The following is a 12,818-nucleotide window of genomic DNA, read 5'->3' as shown; positions in this document are numbered from 1 at the left end:
TCCTTTGTAAAATGCAATTAGTTGTACAGCTCAGAAAATTAGAGCACAACATGCTATATGGCTCCTGAACACACTTGGGCAGGGAGTGTCTGTTACTTACTGCAGCTGATTCATTAGAGCAAAAATGTACTTTAAATTGTGTATCTTAGAGGAATATATTTTATAAAAGTAGATTAAAAAACAAAAATAAACAGACTTAGAAATTAATTTATCACGTTAGTGATGATTTAGACCATTGAATCTCCATTAAGTACTCAACATTGTACTATGTGTGCAGACTTCTTAAATATTTACTGGTCGTTCTGAGGGAGTTTGGGGTGGGGGTGGGTGGAATGCTGGCCTACAAAGCTAAAGTTATACCTGTGCTGTGCTATTATGCATAGAATAATCTCTCTTTCTTTTTCCTTTAAACTTGTTTTCCTCTTGCTTTCCAGAGGATTGTGTGGAGGACAATGCAACATAGTGTAAGCTTTGGTCTTATTCTTTCTCTCATCCTCATTTGTCTTCGTAGTCATTTGGAGAGTCCCTGGGAAATTCCACTTCCACACCCCACCCCTTTCCAAAGTGTCTAGAGAGCCAGTTAAACATGGTGCATGACCAATGGGTTTAGTAACCTCCTCTCTACTTGCCTTATGACTAACAATTTGGTATTCTTTCCCCATGGCAAGGTTTCATAATCTAAGCTTTGTGTAAAAATAGCTCGTTTGGTGGCTGATTTAAATTCTATCACAATATTCAGACTATGTGTAGTCTGACTGAAAAACTAGCTCTTCCCTGATAGAATATATTGGCTTTTTCTTCTTGTACTGAGTGAATAATCACCTAGCTGATAATAAAAGCAAACATCAGCTCTCATGTCTAAGTTGTTAATTTTTCCGTAAGCTCAGACATAGAGAATTTAGAGGGGGTTAAGAAATGGTTTGTGGTATAGGTTGTTTACTTTTTTTCTTGCCTGAATTTATTGATATCTTTTAGAGCATTTAGGGAGGGAACATTGGACATTTTTCACTACAAAAGTGGTTTGAACTGGGGCTGAGGATAAGAATGCCAAGGTTCTCTTACCTGACTTTATATATTAACCATAATAATAATATAGTTAAGTTATCTAATCTGATTTTTCATAATATCTTTTCATGCTGGTAATACCCCATAATAAAGACCTATAGAGCATTGTGGAGCCAGAGAGAAGGTGACTCTCACCAGATAGGCACATATTTATTCATGCAGCCTACCTATAACGTCATGGTGCTACATGTCGCCCTGGCCTTAAATTCAGGCCATAGTAACACTATATCTAAAATTCCTTCTTTAAAATTGTTCCCTGAGTGGTATCCCATTCATCATTCCAGCTCTCTGAGCCCAGAACATTTTGGATGAGGTGAGAAAGTTAAGAGGTAAATCTGGAACAGGAATAACCTAGGGAAAGACATTGAGGAAGGAATAGGGGAAACTGATAGCTTAAGGTCACCTGATGCTGAATGGGAAATGGGAGGAGAAAACATTATGGGACAAGTCAGAGTTCATTAGTTTTGTCCAACTAATATAACTAGAGCAGCTCCAGCCCAGGTAGTATGTGCCCAGCACATTCTTGTGATAACTGCAGATTTCCCAACAGTTGAAGCAGTCCAATCTCCTTATCTAATGTAGTTTCCCCCAGAGACCTAACTTCCTTGAACATTTTAGAATGAATGTAAATCATAATATCTACCCCACCTAACCCATCTGCTGGACTTCCCAGCTTGCCTCTTACAATCTTCTATAGGCCAAAAAAAAAAAAAAAAAAGAAAGAAAAGAAAAGAAATTATTGGATATGATTTAATATGATTAAAAAATACAATACAACTCAAAATCGTTGGTATGCCATTGGTGAAAATGTGTTGTTAATATTATTGTGTATAGATTTAAGTACTTGCAAAATATCAAGATATACACTTTATTTTATCGTTCTGAAACAAAATGAACAAAGCAACTCACATTCTGGCCTCATTTTCTGCCTGATGATTAATACCAGTTTCAGAGTAAAGTGCTGGTCATAAAAATGTTCGTCCATGCCTCTTTGGGGCCATTTTGGTGTGATTTAGGAAGTCTTAGTTGTAAGGATTCAGGAAACTGTCTGTTGTTCATTTTAAATTGCCATGGCATTTCATTGTCACCTCAAAGGATTCTGCATCCGGCTAAATCCACTATTTTGCATTTCAAAAGGATATCAGGCTGTGTTTAAGAAACTGCTTTACTATCTAGAGCCTCAGCCACTGTCTTTCACCAGGGTGAAACTGGTATTTCCCACTTTCCACCTCAATATAGACACACAACACACACACACACACACACACACACTTCAGTCTTTGCTTGGCCCTAACAGAAAAAAATAAAACCTCAGTAACAACAGTAGACCAGATTCTCTACTTTAATTAGTTTTCTAAAGATAAATGGGTCAAGGCCAGATTGGCTTCCAGCCTCTGCTGCAGCTGAATAAATTATGCCCCATTCACCCCAGCAAACAAACAGCTACTGCTCAATCCACTTCAGATTGTGAACTGCCCAGTCTTGCCTGAACCTGCTTTATCTATTTGCTGCAAAACCCCACCAAGACACCCCAGTTTCATTTCCAGCGAACCTTTAGTTATAACAGGAGCAAAATACAGTGAGCTTTCAAAGAAGGGAGAAAATACAAAACATTAAAACCAAACCACCCAACTTATTCTGTCTCAGTTTCTGGTTTCTACGCTTCTCTAGGCAACCTCAGCAGCATGTGGGAACAGAGAGAGTCATCTGACACAAGCTTCTTTCCATTTAGGAGGCTTATGGTTGATGAGGCCCAAGAGGCGACTATCATAAAACACATATAAAATGATGGCTTATCTCCAGGACATTCTGCTTATTTCACAGGCTTGAAGAATGAACAATTCTAATTCAATGATATACATGGCTGGAAACCTGGGTGGGATACCTGCTCCTTATGTGAAATTTTCAGCTCCTGCCCAGTGTAACATGGGCTATTTTTACCTTGGGAAGCTATTATTTCAAGCATGTGGAAGAATAGTGAAGATAGGAGACGCATAGACCTCTCTTTTAGCTCAGGCAAGGCTGTGTTTAATTACATTGGGTTGTATACTACAGGGAAAAAGAAGAGGAATAGCCACACTGGCTGCAGAATTCTCCGGGAGATGCTGAAATTTATTCTACACCACTGCCTTAAGACACACTCAGAGAATCATAATAGTTTCCAACAATAAAGTAATGCCACATATTTTAAATGGGGGAAAATTTGCACACCTTATATTAGGTATAAGTGGTCTAAAATCATTTTTGGTTCATTTTATCAACAAAACCATTTGCAACTCTGTGTTAAACTCCCCTTTGTCCTCAGAAACATCTAAACTAGAGCTTTGCTGACCTCTATGTCATAAAAGTGAAATGTTACACTTTTAAGACCCCAAATATGGCTATATAGATTTTTTTATCTATTTTATGGAATGTTGATATGCTTATTTTTCCCTTTAAACTTGAAAATTTCTTTCAGAATTCCTAGATTTCCATTAAACCCAAATTGATGCATTCTATAGGTATCGGTCAATCAACAAACGTGTTTATTATGTTCTCTATTGTATAGTACTTAATAGAACTAATAACCATGTACAATCTATATCATAGCATGTTGTTAGTGCTAGTGTATGATCAAGAAGGCAAGAATTACTGTTTGCAAAAAATATATTGCTTATTAAACCAGTTAGATATACTGTGTCTCTTCCAGGAAATAATGTCTAGCATAGAGCCTCATAAAATGTTAGTATATGGGAAAGAGGAATTTGATTTTGTAATCTAAGATAGACTACACCAATAAATAATATATAGAAGGTATATTAACAAATGAATCATCATTGACCAACTATGCAAATTGAAAACATTAAACATCTGTAGCATCTTCGATATAGGCCGTATCTAATAGCTCATTATCCCATCTTATGCCAGAACTTTTTGCCCATATCTTGAAGAAATTAAACAGAAGCTTTATTGTCAGTCCTGAACTGATCAGATGAAAAAGTCCATCTTCACATTAATTCACAATATTTGTTTTTTATTCAGCTATGTAATAGGTGTTTTGGTGAGTTGATTATGAAAGCCTGAATACTCCACTGCTTGAACCATACCTTTTAAAGTATGTGTTCATGAGAGGTGTCACTTAACATAGACCTTTTATTAAATTATTAAACAGCTTTAAGAACCTTTTTCTTGTTATGGAAAATCTGCAGTAATTTTTTCTCATAGCTATCTGAGATATTCACACCACAACTCCCAAATGTGATGTTCACACTTATGAGAGAGCTGAAGAAATAGGATATTTCATAAATGCTGGTTATGATGCATTTGTTGTATAATCAATCAGCTTTTAACTGGCTCTGGGGCCTATGGAATACATTTTAAAGTAGTGGGAATTTGGCTATTCTCATAACATACTTGGACACTCTTTACTGCTAGCAATAAACCTTAGGCATAAACATTGCAGAGAAAATCAGATAAGAAGAAACCTATTTGAGTAAAAATTGACATCCCTTCATAAATGTTAAAGGTAGAAAGATATCTGCAATACACAATAATTTTGTTAAGCTCATTCATGGTCATTATTATCAAAGGCTCTGACTTCATGGGTATTTTCTTACTAAGAGACTGGCCAAGCTATTTTTAAAAAGGCAAGTTGACGGTAAATGAATGAAACAGCTGCTGCAACAAAACCACTATTTTGCTGGCTAACGACTTTTGGAAGTTGGGTTTGTGTAATGTCTTTGGACGCTCTTCCAATACTGTTTTGATCTGGACAGGACAAGTTAGGCAATGCAGCACCTACAAACAATCCCCCGAATGGCTCACAGTAGCACGTGTTTATTTCTTGTTCATGCCAACTGCCCATTTTGGATTGGCTGCGGGTCAACTACACATGATCATCACCCTCATTCCAAGGTGCAGGGTGACAGAGCAGTCATGATCTGGAGTTTTGCCTGCTATAGTGGCAGAGGAAATAGAGAATGTGGCTACTAAAGTCTCCACCTGGAAGAGGCCTAGCACACCGTTCACATCTCATTGGCCAAAACAAGTCACATGACTAAGTCTACAGTCCAGAAGGCAAGGATATGTGTCCCTTGTGTGAGAGAGAGTAAAAATGGATATGTTAGTGAAATATGATACCATCAACCACAAGCACATTGACCAAGGCGAGATTTTTAAATTAGAAAAATCTATTTCATTATTCTCTCCAACTCTAAGACAAACCTTATTTGAATAAAAATAGAAAAATCAATTATTTATTCAACAAATAATTCAACAAATATTTACTGTGCACTAATATGAACCAATTATAGGTGACTAGAACATAATCAACCAGTTCACAACACTTTGGGGGATGACGGAGAAAACTAGCTATAATTTAAATCAGACCATGTTCTGATAAAGGTTGTATTTAAAATATTTTAGCATTCTAGAACTCTAAGTCATTATTACAAAGGGAGTGTCTACATTGCCCTAGAAAACCAGCATCTCTTTCCAAGCCGGGTTGATTTTTAACATTGATTTTACCTACCTGAACTTTGCATTCGATCATAATTCAACCAGAGCAAAGGCGTCCTACCCCAGATCTTAAGACAGTCTCAGGAGAATATAGAAGCTGTTGCCAATGAGTAGGAGAAAAACAGCAACAGAAAAAACAGAATGAGCAAAGACTTTTTCATTACTGGCATTTAAACGTCTTTCAGATCTATACAATACATATTAAGTGAGGCTTCAATATTGCATACGGTGAGTACTGCTCTTGTAGGACTTGATGTCGTGCTTCCTTAGGCAAAGCAGTTTTTCTGCTCTTCTCTTTTCTGGGTCAACCTAGTTGGAGCAAATCAAATTGTTCTCCACTCTTTCTTTCATTCATCATCATTTAAGATCGCCAAGAATTCGTATTCTAGAACCTGCCCTTGTCTCCTTTTACAGTATCTGTTTATTTCTGAACATCACTCATGAAGGAGAACACTCTTCACAGGCAAATTGCACAGGCTGACATGACAGCAACAACAAACTTATTGATTGCAATGAAAGTCTCAAGAATGTGTGTGCCATTGGCTTCTATGTGGACCTATTTGCAAAATCGTAGAACTCTGATTCAGCTGTAAGAAAAATTACAATATAGATTCATAAATTATTTACATGTAATGATGCAAAAAACCAATGACTTTGTAAGTTTTATTCTAAGGGGTTTTGACTTGCTCTTTGCAGCTCCTTGAGTGCTAGAGAAAAGGAGTAAACATGAAACAGCTAGACCAGGTCTGGGGAAGAAAACATTAAGTCAGCAAAACTGCCTTAATTGATCTCCATACATAAAATCCAAAAACCCAGAAGTTATGTTTAGTGCGAAACACATCTTCACGAAATGTTTCCAGTTACTCAGGAAAATCAAATCTTCTTTATATAACAGTCTTCAAGGAACCAGAAATATTTCATTAGGATTTTAATGGTGTGGGATCAAGTAAAAGAACCTTACTCCTCTCTTTTATGAAAAAGAAACAAAATAAAAAGCTCTTTATAGTATTTTCATATATATATAAACTTTCCTTCTCCATGACTTTGGAGAGTGAGAAGTAAAATGAATCTTTAGGAATATTTTTTGAAGAAGCTGACTTTGGATAATTTGATCAGAGTATAAGGAAGGAGCCTGTATGTGCGTGCATGTGTGTGTGTTTATTTTTTAATTATGATGTACTTCTTTTGACCAGTAATAAGTGAACAACCCAGAGATGATTATAGTTATCAAATTGTAGCTGAAGCATGATACTTTCATATAAATGTGATTCATCACTACTTTTTAAAATTCAGAGATACAAAGTTGTGAAAGAAATGTGACCACCAATTTCCAGATCTTCCTCATTCTTCGCATCATATCCTGGCCTCGACTTTACCCTCCCATAGAGACGTGATTGCAATGAAAGTCTCAAGAATGTGTGTGCCATTGGCTTCTATGTGGACTTATTTGCAAACTTGCAGAGCTCTGATTCAGGGAAAGTAGAAGGGAGAAGCTAGAATAAGATGACCCTTTCAGAACAGTTTTTCGATCCTACATATTTTCACCAATTTTGGGGGGTTGGCTTGTTTAATTAATTACTTAAAGGGGTATTTCACTATGCAGGAAGATTTATCTGTTCCTTCTTGTACTTTTTATTTTTATTTTATATATTTCGAGTCTACATGTATAGTCACGAGTTAACCTTCCTTGAAAATTGACTCCATTATTATATAGTGATTCTCTAGCAGTAGTAATTTGCCTTATTCTGATTCAACATGGTTACACCAAATTTTTTTTTTTTTTTTTTGGTTAATGCCAGTGACATATCTTTTCTTATGTCTTCACTCTCAACCTTTCTGAGCCCCTTTTTATGTTTTAGATGTTCCTCTTGTCAACAATACATATCTGGATTTGTATTTAAATTCAGACAACATTTATTGTATATTAACTGGACATTTTAGTTCATTTAAATGTATGGAAATACCAATATAATTGTGTTTATTTCTTCCATCTCATTTTGTGATTTCTATTTGTCTCATCTTTTCAGTCTTATTTTTTTCTTATTTCTTATGGATTGAAGATTTTTTTTCTCATTCCACTTTTTTCTTTGAATGTTTGGACTCAAAATACTTTACTTTTTATTCTTTTAATGGTTACTCTGAAATTGTAGCATGTCTCCTAACTTAACAAAATCTGAGTTTAATCAACCGATCAGTACAGTACCTTTACCCTCAATAGCACAAAAACCTGAGAACACCTAAACTCTGATAATTCTTCTCCCAAATTATATGCTTTATTATTAGATAATTTAACTCTATCTTGCAATTTTTTTAATCTTACAAAACTTTAGATTATCAGTATTTTTATTATATCATATTGGGATTTTTATATAGCATTAACTATACTTTATACTTTCTTTGGTTATCATTTCTTCTTGGATCAAATCATCCATCAGGAATCACTTTTCTTGGTCTGAAATTCATACTATAAGATTTACTTTACTGGGGGCTTTGCTTGAAAATGTCTTTGTTTGCCCTCATTCTTGGAAGACGTTTTTGCTCAATATGTCATTCTACGTCTACAGTTATTTTCTCAGAGTACATTGCTGCTTGTATTTCACCAACTCCTGGCTCCATTGTTTCTGTTGAGAAGTCTACTCGCAGTCCTCCTTTTGTAAGCAAACTATATTTTCTTTCAAGCTGCTTTTAAGGTCTTCTTTATTTTTCTGTAATGTTATCATAATGTATCTAGTTGTAGAGTTCTTTTTAAATTTATTTTGCTTAGAATTGGTCTCTTTCATAATTTTGGACAATTCTAAACCATTATCTCTTCGAGGATTGCTTTAATCTAGTTCCCTCTTTCTGTGCTCTTATTGCATAACTGATTAGAAATGTCAGACTTTCTCACTCTATCCACCATGTCTTAACCTTCCTTTTTCTCTTGCTACATTCAGGACAATTTATTTAGCTCTACTTCTCAGTTTATTAAATATCTCTTCTGTTGCATGTACTTTGCCATTAAATCCATTAACTGACTTTTTAACTTCAATGATTATATTTTTCATTTCTAATATTTATTAGTCCGTTTTCAAATATACTTTATCCTACGTTTAATAGTATCTTACTGATTCATATTTCTAAATTCTACCTTTTTCTATCTTTGAACATAAATATTTTACACTTTGTGTCTGATACTTCTAATATCTGAAATGTTTTCTAGTCTCAGCTGATATTTCTGCTGGCTCTTGCACATGGGTCTTTGTCTCCTTGTATGTATTTTTTATTTACTTGTTTATTTGTGAATTTATGTTTTTGTGGTCTTATATTTCTTGAAACTTACACAAGAGATAATCTCTGTGGCCTATGGTGAAGGATAATTATATTTCATTTTTATCTAAGTATTTAACCCTTTGGAATTCCAGGTTTCTGTGATATAGGATGGTGGCCTTAGGGAAGCCCTACACTTTAATCTTCTGCTCCTTGCCCTATCCTGCAAATATATCAAAACCAAGATTTTAGGTCATCTGGGTCTCTAGGAAATGTCCTTAAGTCAAAAGCTAACCTCGGTACTCTTTTTTTCTTTTCTGGCTTCCTAGTTTCATTTAGTTTTTGACCTTTGAAAATTTCTTATTTTCTTGCCAACTCATCAATTTCTTTAAAATATGTTTCCTATATTTTATGTAGCAGCGTTGATTTTAGCTGAAGGGTCAGTCTGAGGATTGAGTTTTCTGCACTTTTTTAGAAATGTACAGAAAAATACGCACATAGTTATATACAGGATAACTTCCTCAGCCAGCTGTGTGTTAAGATCTTCTGACTTAGTGAAGCATCATACCATTTTGGATCAAAACATTGGAATAGTTATTATTTGAGCTCTCTGTTTCTAGTAATTATTCTAGGAAGCTCTATTCCACTGTGCCATGTGGTAGTTGCATGCTCTAACCTCATATTCAAAGTGTGGTCTTGTTCCAGGTCCATCCCTAAACTTCCAGCCTGCAAGGTCAGTTGCCCCATCTCTGCAACTGAAAAAAAAAGCCTCTCAAGTCTGAGCCTGCTGACCCCACCCACCAAAAGATGCCACATGTAACTAGTGCTACTGACTTTTAGAAAGGCAGACTGAGGTACACCCTTCACCTTGTCTCCTTGTTAGCTCCTAGAAAGATGCTCCTCCATATACTTACGGACCCAGGCTGATAAGGCAAAGATAATAGTGAACAAGTTGGAGAGCTACCTGACCATCTCTAGGGAGTCATCCATGGGCAGCGGGCCTCATACAACTGCTCAGTACCATTTATTCAATTGTTTTTGTGGAACATTGTGCTCCAAGCTATGGTGATTCCTATGTTTTCAACCCAATTAAAGTGCACATTTCATAGTATTTCATTAATAATAATAGCACTAATAGTAAAAATAATACAATTTTTTAAAAATAAATAAAAATAAATGAAATTGTTTTGAAGGAAAGAAAAATAATGTCCTAATACCATTTTTCTTAAAAGAACAAAGCAATTTTTGGAAAGAGATGCATTCGCCAGGTTTGTGGGCACCCAGGTGATGGGTTCAGCCGAGCTGCTGCGCTGACCCTGCACAGATCCTCACGGACTGCAAAACTAGAGCGCTCGAAGCTCTGAAGTTGCCCTGTCGTTTTTTCTACCAACAGAACACGCAGAAATATGCCCAGGCTAAATGGGCATATTTAAATGGGCATATTTACACTATGTGTAAAGTGCTTGACATAGCAATGTAGACCTGCTCGATAGGCTTGCATGGCACACAAACACATTTCATTCATTCATTCATTCACTGCCTCAGACCAAGAGAGGATAAACACAGGCAAAGAAAATAAGCAACATTGAGCCTCATAAAGCCTGTATCCATGTGGTGCAAATGAGGAATACAGGACAGAAAAAGAAGTCAACCCCACATGGAATAGTGATACCCATGGCTTACCTTACTCCCCCTGTCTCTTTTGTCCCACGTGAAGAATGCTCAGCACCCCACATTACACAGCATAGGTGCTAAAGCCAAGGCTTCAGGGGCACACAAGCAGAGTTCAAAATTCTGTGTAATCATTAATAGATTACTTAACTTCGTTGTCACATTTTCTAATCTGTTAAATGGAAAAAAAAAAAATAGTACCTGCATTATCCTGTTGTGATAATATCGGCTAATGTGTATAAAGCTCCTAGCTTAGCCATTGTTTGCCTTAAGCTTAGTTATTATTAATGTTGCTGACAATAATAATAATGATAACAATAGGGTAAGCATAACTGTTATTATTATTAATAATAAGCAAGAATAATACCTAAATTCAAATACTTCAATTATTCATTGGGATTTTGGCTCTAACACAAAGCTTGCGTGTAAACTCCATTGCCCCAGGGCTTGGTTTTTACAGAAAGTGACTGATTTGGCTTCATGCCTCAGCATTTAAGAAGACCAAAGGCTACGAAAGCTCTTCTTAGTGCCATTAGGACTTGTGCTGAGGACTAGAAATGTTGAACTAACGCTGGCTTCTGCATTGTCAAGGAAGGTTAACACACAGCGTCTCTCTAAGATACAGCCACATAGCAGGAGCACAATGAAAAGTCCCAGGGTGAACATTTGGGAAGCTGATAAGAGATTTGAGTTCTCTGAAAGTATTTGGAAAGTATGTAGCTAAATGGTGGATGAAAATAACCTAGAGGAATGATGGAGTACAGAGAGGCGAGGGACTCACCACGTCTCCTGTGACTCATTTCCGAGAGGAATACACATCTTGTGGGCTCCCGTCACCACCGAAGACTGATACTGAAAGCCTTTTTAAAAAACATTCAAGCCAGGCAGGCAAGGTAGAAATACTGGCAGACGACATGAAAACCCCAAAATAGGTGGCTGAATCGGATGCAAAGATGAACAGCATCTGAAATAGCCTTTTTTTTTTTTTTAACTCAGTTGAAGGTGAACACAGGGATGAGTCATCAACAATAATTTAACTGTAAAATGATAACTGCTTGGAGAGTCGATTTGATCATGGGGAATGACAAAAAGGACCTTGTAGCTATTTTTATCTTCCCCCATCTTGACCTCTTTCATTTTAAAAATAAAAGGAGAAACAGAGGCACAGCATTATTAAGATTTGTCCAGTGACATAGGAGCCAGAACAAGAACCCGGGTTTCTTATTTCTGTCTTGGATCTATGTCCACTAAATTGTCCCACCTGTCTGTCCTACACATGTAACATAGCTCCAGATTGAAACAGGATCTGCTTAACAGCCTATCCTGGTTCAGCAAAAAAAGAAGAATGGTCCACATTTGTGCAGTGCTTTAGAATAGACAAAGGGTTGTCACGTATTGCACCTCATTTGTAAAGCTTGAAACAACTGGAAACAGCTATTTGATGTTTCCCTTGAAAAGACTTGCAGTGCTGACTTTCTATTTCCCAGGGGTCTACTGCAACCTTCCTGTTGGGGTCTTATGTTTCTATTGCTATCAACAGTCAAACAAGAGGTGAACAGGTATTTTAGCGTGTTCATTGGTCTTTTGTCTCTTCTTTGTTCCCCACAGTACAGTAAGTCTTCACTTAACATTATCAATATGTTTTGCAATTTTAAGGGAAACGACATGTAACAAAACCAACCTTACCATAGACTATTTGATAGAAGCAAGAATTAAGTTCCTATGGCATCTTATCAGTGTTATAATGAAATGGCATTGAATGAAACAATGTTACTCAAGGGTCTACTATACTTTCATAAGTTTGTTTGGAAAAAAACAAAGAAGTAAAAGGAGGGAGGGAAAAAGAGAGGGAGAGAGGGAAGGAGGAAGGAATTTTCCTTTCTGACACTTAGGACTACTTCTGGTGCCCAGAGCAACTTTACAGAATTCCATAATGAAGCCAGGAGAGCATTGCTCACCTAAAGGGAGGTGGAGGAACAAACTTGGTGAAAGGCTGGGAGAGAAGGCGGTGCGGTCTAGATGGTGTCTACTGTGCATTTCCAGAAAGTCGAATTAACTGTCCTCTTAAATTTGCTTTTCATTACATTGCTGATATTTTCTCAAAGACTGCTGATTATGGGAGTCACAGTCCTCATTGTGTAAGTTCTCCCTATACAATAACAGTGTTATTGGGTAAATTGTTTTGGGTTGATTAGAAGTAAAAATCATGGCTCTTTTGATTTAAAATGATAAGAGATTTCAGCATGTTGTTTAAAATGTTTGTGGGAGTTATATGAAGTCTCTTCAGGCTTACTCACTTTTGGTTAAAACCCTTATTACATATTTTTGTCTACTGTGTC

General features: G+C 36.4%; 1 protein-coding gene across 2 annotated transcripts in view; it reads left to right on the top strand.

Annotated features, from left to right (window-relative positions):
* The window catches only part of GPC6 (glypican 6), a 974,073-nt gene that overhangs the window by 889,657 nt on the left and 71,598 nt on the right, over positions 1–12,818 (top strand). The window contains exon 7 of one of the 2 annotated variants that reach the window (XM_016150742.2): positions 435–464. The exons of the other annotated variant lie outside the window; for it this stretch is intronic. Within the exon in view, the coding sequence (XP_016006228.1) occupies positions 435–464 (30 nt within the window). The remainder of the gene's footprint in view (positions 1–434; positions 465–12,818) is intronic. 2 annotated transcript variants of the gene reach the window in all.

The sequence above is a fragment of the Rousettus aegyptiacus genome, unplaced genomic scaffold, assembly GCF_014176215.1.
Source record: "Rousettus aegyptiacus isolate mRouAeg1 unplaced genomic scaffold, mRouAeg1.p scaffold_m13_p_11, whole genome shotgun sequence".
NCBI lineage: Eukaryota > Metazoa > Chordata > Mammalia > Chiroptera > Pteropodidae > Rousettus > Rousettus aegyptiacus.
Note: the sequence above shows the minus strand (reverse complement) of the source record. Positions and strands in the feature narration are given on the sequence as shown.